The sequence below is a fragment of the Lethenteron reissneri genome, chromosome 26 (genome assembly GCF_015708825.2).
Source record: "Lethenteron reissneri isolate LAM-NWPU_2019-01 chromosome 26, ASM1570882v1, whole genome shotgun sequence".
Lineage (NCBI taxonomy): Eukaryota > Metazoa > Chordata > Hyperoartia > Petromyzontiformes > Petromyzontidae > Lethenteron > Lethenteron reissneri.
Window position 1 is genome coordinate 7907311 of NC_083804.1, and position 14378 is coordinate 7921688.

The 14378-nt window shown below is 49.7% G+C and overlaps 1 protein-coding gene across 1 annotated transcript; it reads left to right on the plus strand.

The window, feature by feature from the left end:
• Window positions 1-5343: 5343 nt before the first annotated feature.
• On the plus strand, window positions 5344-13355 carry RPS21 (ribosomal protein S21). The gene is made up of 6 exons (XM_061560035.1): window positions 5344-5426; window positions 9636-9713; window positions 10443-10506; window positions 11082-11153; window positions 12477-12532; window positions 13284-13355. Exons 2-6 carry the CDS (start codon window positions 9664-9666, stop codon window positions 13291-13293), a joined length of 252 nt encoding a protein of 83 aa, XP_061416019.1. The 5' UTR covers window positions 5344-5426; window positions 9636-9663; the 3' UTR covers window positions 13294-13355.
• Window positions 13356-14378: the final 1023 nt, after the last annotated feature.

The following is a 14378-nucleotide window of genomic DNA, read 5'->3' on the forward strand; positions in this document are numbered from 1 at the left end:
AGGGAGAGGGGGCCTGGTGGCTGAGGGGCAAGGCTGAAGTCTTTTGTGGATTTTTTTTGGCGTACGCTTCTTCACAGTTCACACCCTCCACCAGCCCCCCCCCCTCCCCTGCTCGCCACACCACCCCCACTCCCACCACCCCCACCCCCCAATCCCTACCACCCTTCCAGCCTCCAACCCCCCCTCCTCCTCCTCCCCTCCAACGCACTCCCCATCGCCATCTCCCTCGATCAGACAAAGCAGTGGATTGACAAAGGGCTGTAAATTATGAGCATTATTAAGTGTACGTTACACACACGACATACCATATACACCACACACGACGCACACAACACACCACATACACCACGCACTATACACCACACACACCACGCACTACAAACCACGCACTATACACCATGCACTACACACCACACACCACGCAAACTACACACCACGCACTATACACTACACACCACACACCACGCACTACACTCGCGCTAAGTTTACCCTGAATAAGTTGAGAAACATTCTGCGAGCGATCAAACATGAAGGCCGGTGCTGCGCGCCATGGGGTGGTCTGGGTATGCACCACGCCGGGCCGCCTTTGTCTCCCCAGTGCGGTTTAAAAAGCATTCGCCACTGGCCGGTTATACATATATATGTGTCAAATCCGTAGCCTGGAATCAAATTCGGAGGTGAATGGGGTCCGGTTCGTAGCGCATTGCGCTAACCGCTACACCACCGCTGCCCACCACGTTATAGCCTTAGCAGACTGTTTGGGCAAGTGCTGTTGGCGAGCACCTAACAGGGCCGGCACGGCACACGAGTGGGTGGGTGGCCAGCACCACGCCCGACCGCCTTTGTCTCCCCAGTGGCGATTCTTTTACACACCGCACAATATAATAATTTGAGGCTGAGTCGACCCAGGGGAGGCCCAGCAAGGATTCAGATAATCTCCACTGTCACTGGCCATGAGCGGGTATCGAAGTCGGGTGGCCGAGCCCACCGCACATCCTCCACTGTGCACACGACAGACAAAGACAAAGATCCCCCGTATAGCCTTAACTGACTGTAGGGGCAAGTGCTCGACAGGCACGCCCAGACACACACACACACAGGATCCACACCACGTGGCTCCCTGGACAGAATGAGCGGCAGCTGCCTTCGGTCCGTAACACGACGCGTGAACAGACGGCGCTAATGCCGTGGCCTGACACTTCACAATTAAGTCCATCATCATCATCAGCAGCAGCAGCAGCCATGATCAATCCGCTGCTGAGTTGAAGGCTCCGACAAAGCCGTCGCCATCTGAAAAAAAAACATCTCTGTTGTTGTGCAGTCGTTTGCATGTTCTCCCCGTGGTCGCGTGAATTTGTATCCGGGTCCTCAGGTTTCCCCCTCCGCATTTCGATTCCAAATGCGTTTAAATGATTTGGCTGCTGTAAATGTCCACACGATGAGCCACTTCGCTGAGCTATCAGTTGTGGCCTGGTCGCTTCTGAAAAACGAGCTTTGTAGCTCAGTGGGCCTTATCTGGTAGAAAAAGCAAACAAAAATCGTGGCCGGGCTGAGACAATGAACTCTCGCCGTACGCTTGAAACCTCGGTTCAGGCATGGAGGGGCGGTGGTTCTGAAACCTGGATTCGAATTCAGGCCATCAGCGGTGCCGGCTCAGCCTCCCTGCCACAGCGAGCGTCGATTATAACCGACAGGGCGCACGAATTGGGTGGCTTGTAGCCAGCACCTCGCCCGGCCACCTTTGTCTCCCCCAACGATGATTTTTCGCCGGATTGCGTTGCCCGCCCGGCTGTTGACACGTTCCGCGAGCTGCGTAAGTGGCAACTATGATGATCATCCCCCGTTTAGCCTACACGGGTTGTGTGGGCGGGCAAGTGCTGTTAGCGAGCACCGAGAGAAGCCGTCCGCCTGCCTTTATCTCCACAATGCTGATTTGTTTTGCGTGTTTTTACACCGCACTCGGAATTCAATGAAGGCTGAGCCCAGGACAGGTTCACGTATTCGCAAGCGGATGTCGGCCGTGTTCTGGAATCGAACTCAGGTGGCCGGGGTTGGTTGTGCAGCGCGCAAACGACAACGCCACTGCTCCGCAGTGGAGACGCATGCACACAGTCGCGGCACCGCCATAACGACGCGGGCTGATATCACGTCCTCCCGCTTCGGCAACGGTTCGCTCTCACGCGTCTCCTCCCTCCCTCTCTCCCTTGTGCGCACTGCGCTACGAATCCAACCCCACGCTGGGTTCGACTCCCGGCCACGGGCCAACGCCTGCGGGAAATATCTGAACTGTTCCGGGACCTCCCCTAGGTCGACTCAGCCTTAAATGTTTGTGATCAGTGACCTGTGTTTACCCGTCTCGGAACTGGCGACCGCGGGCCGTTGGCCATGTGTTCGATAACAGCGCTTGCCCCAACGTAATGTATGGCTGACACGAGGAATCCTTTGTCTTGCTCGTTGTTGTGTGCGCGTTGGGGGTAACTCGTGAAGGAGGCTCCTGGGCGGTTGGAGGCAATCGCCCTCCGGCAACAACAAGGGCGGAGGGAGCGACGCTCACAACAACGAGCGGAGCGACGGGCGATAAAAACACAGCGAGGTGACACAGTAGGGGGTACAGGCGGTGCATCTGCCACTCATCTCAGTCATAATTGGCCCCAACAGTTTGATAAAGGCTATAAGGGGGGGGGGGGGGTCTTTGTCTTGTTTTTGTTTGTGGTGTCTTTGTGATTGTGTGGGTGTGAGTCAATGTGTCTTTGCGTTTTCTTTTTTATACAGACGGGAGCACAGGCAGCGCATCTTGCCAGTCATCTCAGTCAGCCAACCCATAAACACCGCGTCCGTCTTGCGATCTGCCACGCGCACCTAGTCTGGCACAAGCGCCGCGGTGACGTCACCCGCATTTTGTGAAGAATTGGGCCTGTTGCGGTTGTTGGAGGGGTGGGTGTTGTTTTTTTCGTGTGTTCTTGTGCACGTGGTTGATGGCGTTGTTGTTGTTGTCTTTGCTATACAACATCGGCCATGCTCATTCCACTGCTCGATGAAGGCCTCCGCAAGCTGTCGCCATCTGTCACGGTTTATGCGATGTTGCAATCAACATATTTCCTGCACACGAGCTAATTTACTTGGTTTTAGTCATCTCGATCAACATGCAACGTTTGGCCAACGTTGACCAGACGTTGGAACCGTAGAACCAACGTCGGCCCAACGTTAACCCGACGTTCCACGTTCACTGGGATATCGACAACCCGGTAACATCGTCTCTGGTTCACGAGTTCCTCCTCTCGTCCTCTCGGTGTAACCATTCCGAGGAGGTGCCACCGACGCGCGCCTCTTTTGAGCACTCTTCTTCACATTTCCTTCCATTTCCTGTGCTCGGTGGCCACGGCGTATCCCATCCACGCGACACAACCGCAGGTGACGTGCATTGATTGACAACAACAACAAAACTGAAATAAACCCCGCCACCGAGCACATCGCTCTCCGTCGCAGCATTCCGCGTCGGCGTGGTTTGGCGGCGCGCAAGCAGCGGGTTACCACAGTGACAAGGACGACACGTTTCGAGACCTTTGTGCGCGCGCAGAGTTCGTAACGTCCGCCGCGGTGTTTCCTCCGATGTTTTTTTTCGGTTTTGCCATCTGATGAGAGCCGACTCGCTTGGGGTGAGCGAGGGCATCGCGCGCGCGCGTGAGCACGTGGCCCCAGCTGCGCCGCGCGTGGTCAATTTGGTTTCCTTAATTTCAGGGCCATGACCCCGCGGGTCGCGTTAATCCATATTAATGTTTGCGGAGGGAGTCACGAAGGCTACTCACTGCTGAGGTCGGGAAATGCGTGTTTCCGTGTGTCCATCCGCGATGTCCGCCCGTGTGTTCATCCGTGGCAAACTTCTAGAATGTTCACTGAACCCAAAGGAAGCCCCTAAACCAGGGGTCGGCAACCAAAATAACAAGAAGAGCCATTTCTTTCCAATTCGGTACAAAATTCAGTATTTCAAGAGCCGCAATGCATCTGAGTACATACTGTACATACGTACTCATCGTCAAGAAGCAGCCCGTAAAGAGCCGCATGCGGCTCCGGAGCCGTAGGTTGCCGACCCCTGCCCTAAACCAATGGTGACGCGACGTGACACACAGCTCGCCAATACCGCGGCTAAACTCACCACACCGCTCGCCAACACCGCGGTTAAACTCACCACACCGCTCGCCAACACCATTGCTAAACTCACCACACCGCTCACCAACACCGCGGTTAACCTCACCACATGGCGCAACAACACATGCCCAGAGCTGCCGATGGCTCTTTGGGAAACATTTGCCACTAAATATTTCACAAATCTTTAACACGAATTTTAAAGAAACGTGACAGTGGGAGGCCACTAATTCTCTTATGCTGCTCCCACAGTCTAAATCTCCTTCCCCACAACTCCCTGTTCACCTCCAGGCACAAACTTTGCATTTTCCTCCGCCTATGACCTACCCCAGCGTTGTTTTACTGACACTCACACAGACCCATGGACAAACATAGAGGACCCATATACGGGACTCACATAGAGACCTATAGATGATATACGCACATGCAGAGATCTATGCGACTGCTTCTCTCTATCAAATTAATACACCCACTGTCTCTGCCCAGCGTCCTTTAGATGCTATATACTACATAAATCTACACTGTTATATTGGATTATTGGATATCACTTTGCAGAGCGTATCTCTTGCACGCGCACGCGCACAGGTTGTTGTGTGTGGGTAGAGATGACAGATTACTCTCCGTGTTTTAATAGATTGTATCTGCCACGTAGAGAGAGAGAGTGTCTAGTGATGGATTGAATGCTTGGCCCTCATGATATGGGTCGCTCAATAAATCGCTCAATGGGTATTTAAAGAGGCCCTTACATATACACACACACACGGGAGTGGTTTGTTCACGTTATCCAGACACACGCAGATATACATACACATACAAAGATCCTCCTTTATAGCCTTAACAAACTGCTGGAGAATGAAATAAACCCCTTGAATGCATTTCGTGTTGTCGTAACGTTCTTACACGCCCCAACTGAACATCTGTGAAGAAAAAAGCTTCATAGCTCATCGGATTCTTCCAGGATAAATCAATATTCCGATTATGAAATATTCTCATATAATCATAACGCCCCCCACCCCAAGTCCACCCGCCCCTCACTCCCCAGCCCCTCCCTCACAGCCGGATGACATCACTCGGAAATTTACATTTCGATCGTGGACGGAGGTTGGGCGAGTGAATGGCAGAGGAGGTGGGGGGAGGGGTTGTGGGGGAAAGGGAGGGGCTGTGGGTAAGGGGGGCGGGGGCTGTGGGTAAGGAGGGAGGGGCCTGTCGTGGTGATGGGGGGGGTCAAAGGGTGCTTCCGCCTTTCCCGCCCTCCCTTTCTTCCTCTGCGCTCTGTGGAGTCGGTGAGTGTGTGGCCATCGCCGTTCTCACTTTGACTGCTCGTCTGTGTCTCTCCTCGTCTCTCGCCTCTTTTACTTCTCGTCCTCTCCTCCTCCTCGTTACGAGACTCGCGCGGGGAATGGCGCGGAGGCGGCGGCAGCGGCGTTGGGTGGCGGCGAGGGCCGCGCAGAGGCACGGGACTAGGCCCGAGGCCTATGGCGGCCTCCGCCTTGCGTGCCGCCACGTGGGGCTAGCGGACGAGACGAGAGGGAGGGAGATTCGTGTCTTTAACGTCGACCTTAGCGTGGCCTTTAAAGATATTACGTGTTTTGACGGAGTAAAGAGTTGCGTTGTAATAAAGCGCCCGGCGTGCGTTTGAACGGCGTTGCGTTTAAAACAAAACGGGAATGTGCCGGCGTGCGCTTTGAGCTGCATTGAAATGCGCTCGCGATTACAGCGGTGGACTTTTAAGGAAAGCGAGAGAGCTTTTGGGCAAAGCGCACTTGCGCGTCTTTTGTTATTGAAGATTTGCGTAACTTGCGGACTACGCGCAAATTGTGGTCTTTAACGTCGCTTTTGTGACGAGTCCACGAACTGCGCTTTGGCAGTTCGTGGCGAAGTTGGTATACGAGGGAAGGGTTTAACGTGAATTGAGTTTAAAAGCAGCGGGGTGGAATGAGAAGTATGAAAACATAATAATGTGTTGCACCTTTTTCAACGCAATAAAACAGGTGTGTGTGCAAACACCCAAAAGAAACCTTTTTCAAGGAATCAAGTCTGCATTACATACACCGTTTTTGTAGTGGAACATACATACAAACATGCTCTGATAATAATGTGTGCCTTGTGTTTGAAGCTGATTGGCCTACACCAGAGCTCACCCAAGTGTCAGACCAGGGAACGCCAAAAGGCGACCAATACAAAGACGATGTACTATCAGAGCATGTTTAGCTCGGGGTGAGCTCACCCAAGTATAACAGGCAAATGGAATATGTAGAGCCTTAACGTCTCGGTCACATGTGGTTTCGGTTAACCACTCGTTTATAAACTTAACAACGTTCATTCTCGCCTGAAACGCACGTTCCAACATCATTGATGTAGACGATTGTCAGATCTATGAGAGAGCTCGACGAGACCAGTATAAGTAGTCTCTTTCAAGAGATACCTGGAAAAGAGCATCATGCAGTTGACTAAAATGCTAATAAAATGCAAAACTCAACTGTAATGAAAGTGTTTGGAGATTATTGCGTTGGCAGTGGTGTACAATCACATAAAAACCCAACGCCTCCAAGACACTGCCTTAAAAGGGAAAACATTCTAGCCGACGTTTCGCGCAATGGCCCTTAGAAAGAAATAAGCGGGACCTTGCCCGGAAACGTGAGCTATTGTTTATTTTTAAGGCAGTGATTTTGACGAATGTTGAATGCTTTTTAACTAAACTCATGATCGTGTACAATACATTCCCGTTATCAGTCCAGTGCTGAATAAAGGCTACATGACGAACAAATACGTGAACCCAAGAGCAGATTGCGAATGTAAACAGGACGCGAAGACAAACGGGGAAAAAATGTATATCCTGCTAACATGCCAATGGAATTTTGCCGCTGCCCATTGAAGCCTTTAACGCTTAGAAACCGTACATTTAGTCAAAGCAAGCTCCATTATCAGCATCCCTCCGGGGTCGATCAAATATATACCAACTTCGTGGGAAGAAACCGGGGACCGTCCTAGGTCCCACCTCCATTGGAATGTAACAATTCCACAATTGTACTCAGACCTAGCAGAGATGGGCTACACACACAAGTTTATAAATGGAAGTACTTAAAGGTGTACAAAAACTGCAACCATTTTCAAATTACGTGTAAACTCGTTTAAGTGTCCTACACGATTCTCACGGTAACTTGTCGTTTCCGTGATAATCGATACTTTTACGTGAATACTAATATGGTCAGATTACATTGCGACATGGACTGACATTGTAAAAAATAATACAAAGTGACATGGTAAAAAGATTTTTAAAAAATTATATTTTCTATATTTGCGAACCCGAGTCGTACAGTTAATTGGAGTGGGGGATTTTACAAGCTTCATTTTCAGGATTATTAAATAAAACATCACTACTTGACTGCACTAATCCGGAGTTTACAAGTTCAAATCCCAGCCAGCGTTTGATGGCTGATTGCTTTCATGGCTTTATTTTGGTGATTTCGAAAAGTGTATTGGTTTAGCCATGTTTGTTTGTTGTAGTACAGAGTTAGACTGATGGCCTTAATCTAAGTTGTCTTGTGGTTGTTGTTGATTGTTTGACTTGCATCCCACTGGGATTTTTGCACACAGCGTTGGTGTACGGTGATTTTTTTCTGCAATATTTTGCTGTCTTTTCTTGGATTTTCTGTTTGCAACTTAGTCACATATTCACTTTAAGATGTTTTTTGTTCATGTTTTTTGTTTGTTGCGGTTGCACCCGATTCAAGAGCCGAATGGCTCACAGGGCTATACCTAATAAAGGAACTTGAACTTGAGTAGATAGATGACCACATTCCCCGTTTAAAAACAATGAGACAATTTAAATCTAATTCTTCGGAAATTATTGCTCGAGACGTTTTAATGCTTGGCAATAATTTGCAAGAATTGGCTTCAGAATCCGTTACAATTGGTCCCTCGTTTAAGCAGTTTCCCAACACTGGGATGTGGTTTTCAGACTTTAGTGATGATCTTTCAATAGCTCTATGGGGCCATCCATTTAGTACATACGCATGGAGGGGGGAGGGGGTGTTAACCCAAATGCATACGCTTACGTATGTGGGGGTCTACTGACAATGTACGTACGCATAGGAAACGGGGGGGGGGGGGGGTGGTGAAGCCTCGATAATTATTTGTCTACATTGGCCTTCAAATTAGTTAGATAGTCCGGCGGGGTGGACTATCTGTTTGCTTAAACACGTTAATATTATTAATCCTTGATTGTTTCTGCGTGGACTAAATATCGGCCGTTCTATAGGATTCGAGGGGGGGGTGGTGCGTCAGGCGTACGTACGCAGGTGGGGGGGGGGGGGTATAAAAAGTCCGCGTGCGTGTACAGGGAGGGGTGGAGGGGTAAAGTTTTGACGGATTTTTGCGTACGTACTAAATGGATGGCCCCTATGAAGATGCTATCTCAATTGCTATCTCGAATGGTTCTCTAGCGCGCTTGAAGGTGAACGTAAATTCAATTACGCCCATCGTGGGAGATTGTGAGTAATGACCAGATAATGAACAGACAGGAAAAAATATGTTCTGGTCCAATCAGCCTCCGAGCATTATTGAGCAGTGTTCCCTCGCAGCGTTCATTTAAGCGACGATTTTTCGCTGCTTTGGGAATCTCGGGGCCTGCCTTTGGCGGAAGTCGGGCTCTTGGGTGAGATTGCGTGAATATCTTTAACCCACCTCCACCCGACGTAGCCAATTGGTAATGTTTGTCGCGTGAACAAAACGTGACAATTTAGTTGCTACTTCAGCGCACCGGTGTGTTGGAGGAGAGTAAACCCACGACATTTCCAATTTGAGTGACGTTTCGCTGGTGATTACAACCAGATTCATCAGGCGATCTGGCAGAATTCTCTCTGAAGTTGTAGCGAGTTGGCACGTTCTGTTCACGCGACAAACCTTACTGATTGGCCGTGTCAGGTGGTGGTGGGTTAACGACACTTTTATATTTACGCATTCTTAACCCAAAAACATCTTTATTATGAATAATATTGGTCGCGAAAAGCTTGCATGTCACGAGCACTCGTCTACATGACTGGGGCTCTTCTGACAGCTCAAACGGTAGAACTGTGGGGCTATATTGGATGATCTTGGGTGGAAAATATGAAATTAACTTCGCCGGAAGTGCTTCGTGTAAATATTTATTTCATTATATTGAAAGCTTTGGAATAGCTCAAAACGAACAAAAGTGTTCCTCGTTCAAATGAGAGCTGGGAGGGTGCTCGTCTGTTGGCGTGGATTAAATTCCACATTCCTATGGCTTGGGCCAGCCTCATTCACTCACTCGAGTCTTTGTTAAGCAGAGACAAAGCTTGGTCTCATTCTTGTATGAGATGGACCCTATGAAGGACGTAAGCCTAAGAATTTGTGATGACATATTCCATATTGTGACTGCAGTGTAATCGTTAAATTGTGGAAATATTTCCCTGAATGCCAAGATTTTGGTATGAAATTTGCGGGGGCTGATGTGCATCTGTTTGTCACAGGATCTGACCCAACAACAACAACATCAACATGCAGAACGACACCGGCGAGTTCGTGGACCTGTACGTCCCGCGGAAATGGTGCGTATGCGCGCGCGCGTGTCGCTGTGTTGTGGGGAGCAGTGGTGCAACGGTTCGCGCCCGAGCACCGGTGACAAGCGTTCGATTCCGCACCACGGCTGACGTCGGCGAGTTGTGTGAACCGTTCGCGAGGCTTGCCAAGGTCAACTCTGTCTTCAATGAGTACCTGGTGCAGTGTGCATGATACCAACACTGGGGATACGAAGATGCCTGAATAGGGGCTTGTTTAACACCATTTCCTCCAGCCTTGTGTGTGCTACACAAGCAACCTTTGTATTTCTCTCCCCTCGAAAATACACTCCGATCTCTTGATTATGTTACACACTTCTTGGCCGTGGTTGCACAACTTTTCCAGTTTGTCTATTTAAAGGTAAAAGTGTGAGGGTGGGGGTGCATGACGGCTCAGGCCTGATGCCGTGTTAAACACCACCCAGTGATTAAACTGGGTTCTCAAGTCTTACTGTAATAGCACGTGATGTACAAATGTGTTCGTTAGGCTAATCGCACGTAACAAGACGGGACGTGCGAAATATTTACAAACGCGCCAGTTACCAATGATGTAGTTAAGTGTTGAATTGGAGTGATGCCATATTGTGGCAATTCATCGAATTGCGCGCAGTGCTGTGGGTTAATCTCTGTCATCGTACGTGACGTTCAACAGTCTCGCTTGTTCGAGTTTATGGTTTGAAATCTCTTCTAATTGTTGTTTTGTGTTGTGGCTCTGCGCAGCTCGGCCAGCAACCGCATCATCGCTGCCAAAGACCACGCTTCTGTACAGATGAACATCGCGGAGGTAAGAGCCGGGGATGTGCGGTTGTGCTCAGATTTGCGTCTCTGGCAAGGAGATGTCGGACTTTATTATCAGGCTCGGAAGTGTTTCCCGAGTGAAGCCTATTGAGCTGAGAGGCTCTTTATCAATGGCGACGCAGCCGGCAGACGTCACAGAATTCCACAATTTCATATTGAAAAAAACAAACGAAACTTAATAATTGAAATTAAATGGCATTCACACTTTTTAGTGATTTTTAAATGAGGATAAACATGGCAGAATGGAGATGCCAAGGGACGAAACGAACATGATAACAAAACTTTATGCCAGCAGCTGAATTGTCTATTGGCCCACACGATAAAACTAGCATGTGCCACAACGGGGGTCACGTGGATTTATGTATGTGGAACTTCTTTCGTGACCGTACATAGCCAACCGTGCTTATCGGAGGAGCGCATTACATCATATGCCACGCGGTCAGGTGCCGCGACATCACGTGGTGCTACGGTTGTGTAATCCGTACCTCTCATCCTCCAGGTATCCAATCGTATCTCTGGATTGAGCAGATTTGATTTTTTATATCTGTCTTTTTCATTCAGGTCGACCCCAGCACCGGCCGTTTTAACGGCCAGTATAAGACCTACGCTCTCTGCGGACCCATCAGAAGGATGGTAAAAAGATCCCGTCTTTCGATGTTTTTGTTTGAATTGTGATTGCTGAGCACAGGCCCGAAAGGCCAACAAATAGCATTGTATGAATGTGTAACAGAGTTTTAACACGTTTCTTTGAGCGGAGCAAGGTTGTGAGCACGTGGGAAAATATTAATAAAAAAAGACGATGGGAGGGAATTCCAAAGTGGGGCCGTGCAAGGCAACAAGCAGAATGTGAAACTAAACTTTTAACTATTTTTATTTTACCAGGTAAGGCTCACTGAGCTATTTATCTCTTGTTCAGAAGTGAATTGGCCACACATGAGAGCTCAGATAAATTTATATCAGCCAAATACTCTCAACATATCTTTCAAAAATGCGGAGGCAAAAACCGGAGGACAGGGAGAACATGCCAACTCTAAATATTCAGGCGTCAGGGTCGGGATCGAACCCACGCCCTCCTGTATACGAGGCGAGGTAGTTAACGTATCGTGATCGTGGCGCCCCAGTGCTGTGACCTGCAGTGTGGTGGTTCCAGAACCGGCCCTAGACCTTTGGGGGCCCTAAGCAAAATTTGGTTGGAGGCCCCTTTGATGTATGATTTTTTTCACCCACTAGCTAGCAGTGACTCTAAGGTGGCCCTCTGCTGGCCACGGGGCCCTTTGCAATTGCAAGGGTCGCTTAGTGGCTGGGCCGGCTCTGGGTGGTTCAACACATACGTGGATGAGATGAAACCGTCAATCTGGAATATCGAGTTATCAGCGTGGGTGGAGTTAATCGAGGAAGTGAAGTTCATGGAAACAGCCACCATGGTAGTTGTAGCAGAGTGTCGTGTCCGTATTTTGCAGAATGCTGTTCATACAGCAGCAGCAGAAACTGTGCTCGCACACGCAGAGATGCAAGTTCATGCGTGTTGTTTTTTTATTGGTAACGCTTTCTAATAACGGTTGAAAGCATCAATGCATTGCCTCTCTCCATCTGTAACGGAGGAGGCATGATTACTCTCATAACGGTGATCTGTTACGAACAAAATTCGAGGTCCTTTGTATTGCAATTTGGAACTTGCCGCGTAGAAAACCGGCCACGTTGATCACAGGGGTTGCCCAAAACTTAAGCGGTATAAAAACCACTGCTAAAAGGATTCGCATTGCCACTCCCGCGGACCCCTCCCCCCCCCCCCCCGATGACGTCACTGTGATGTCACGTGTCGACAAGCGTTGCGGAATCCTTGTGCGTGATTTGAAATCGGAATCTTTATCCTGAAGAAATCCGATGAGCTATGAAGCTCTTTTACAAGAAAGCGACAAACAATAAAAAAAATATATTTCTGTTCCCCCATTGCAGGGCGAGTCTGACGATTGCATCCTGCGGCTGGCGAAGGAAGACTCCATCGTCTCAAAGTACGACGCACAGCTCCCGCCAGCACCGCCACAGTCTCGCACGGCAACACGCGCACGCACGCGACCCGGCGCCTTGCGATGTTTCTCGAGAGTGACGAGCCCCCCCCCCCTCTTGTAGACCTGGGTGGGGTATTCTGCAGTTCAATGACTGAGCTTTACACTGCGCACGTAAATTACACATCGCAACATTCGCCCTTTCGATTACCACGGGTTGGTACGTATGATGCGAAATAAGTTCAACGTAAGCACCACACGCTACACTTGCATACAAACATATAGGTGTGATATATCATACATTGAAATGCTTGTACAGACTGTACACACTGACATTCCACACATTTACACTCTACTTAGATGCGCTATACACATGTGCACTGTATACACACGTAAATGGCGACAGATACACGCTCGCAGTACAACCACCATCTAATCACCACCCCACCACCAACACCACTACCACCCCACCACCAAACCACCACCAGCCACGTTTACCAGTCATCCCCATTCAAATACAAGTTATGTTCCATGCTGTACATGCCTGATAATTGCGGAACATCCCCACGTGACCTAGAGATCGGTGCAGGGTTTTCACGGCGGTAAGAGCTGCTGGTTTTGTAGGGCTTGCCTCTGTGTTGTACGTATGTTTGTTGAACTTCTCGCACTGTACGTAGCCAACCGTGCCAAGCCCACAGGAAGCAATGAATTATCCGTCAATTTTCGCCGTTAATCTCTTGTTTTTTCCACTTTCCAGGACCTTTTGAGACGAAGACGTCGGGCTGAGAAAATGTGTCGCAAAATAAAACGAACGTTTTAGAAGTGAAAAGCATTGTCCGGTGGTGTTTTTGTTCAACTTTTCATAACGATATTGATCATTGATGAAAGCGAGCCCTGACTGCTGATAAGGCACTGAATGTCGAAACCATTCCACGGTTTTTTTGTATTTAACCAATGCTGCTGAAGAATGCACAACCCAGAAGGCTGTGTGCCCGATGGGTTCCACCACATCCAGTCCGTAGCAATCGAACGGGAACCGCCACTTCCTCCTAGAGCAGTGTTCATCGCAAGGCCCGCAGGGGCCACTGGTGCTTTTTAGTGCGGCCCTTAAACATGCGTGGCCCCCGACAATACACGAAATGTCAAAACGCCGCCCCCATCGTGCAGTCACACCCAATATTTTGAAATGTGTAGCAGCCCTCGCACTTGATATCGCCTCCCCTCTGAAAATGAGTGAAGAACACTGCACGAGAGAGACGATCTCGCTGGCAGATCCAGGGAGAATTCCGCCACCGGCGAATTCGTTGTGCACATCGCACCACCGACACCCGTGTAACAGCGGGCGGTGCGACGATGCATGGCTTAATGCGTCACCATTGATTGCTACGCTCGCCGCACACGCGTCAAATTGGCGTGTTGAAGAATCCCAAGTTATTTGGTGGTTGTGTTCGCCGCAACGTCGCCGTGCATCGGGCTCGCATGGCCAGCCGACGCGCGATTGAGTCGACGGTAATTCGTCAAATTGCTCGGGGGGAGGGGGGCGGTGTGGTGTGAATTGTGCCCGATCCCATATCCACAGCACTTCTGAAAAGCACTCGCGGTTAAATGGACACAGATTTACACGTGGACCACATGGGCGCTGTTGTGAGTTGGCCACGGCTTAACATCGGAGACGAATACCTTGCACCGGGCCTGCAATGCGTCGATGAGCACGTGGTGTGGTAGGTGGAGACGAAAGGCCACCGACCGGGTGTGGCACTGGCCGTAACCATCCAGCTCGTGGTTGTTGCCATTCGTTTGGCGCTTGCCACCGGCAGTTGCTCCACCAGCGTTGGGATATCGGAGTGGGGGT

Bases quoted from the DNA above. Each gene is read 5' to 3' on its own strand.
- RPS21 (XM_061560035.1), top strand. From the start codon at position 9,664: ATGCAGAACGACACCGGCGAGTTCGTGGACCTGTACGTCCCGCGGAAA. The intron at 9,714-10,442 runs GTGCGTATGCGC...GGCTCTGCGCAG, and splicing joins CTGTACGTCCCGCGGAAATG to CTCGGCCAGCAACCGCATCA. The intron at 11,154-12,476 runs GTAAAAAGATCC...CCCCCATTGCAG, and splicing joins GCGGACCCATCAGAAGGATG to GGCGAGTCTGACGATTGCAT.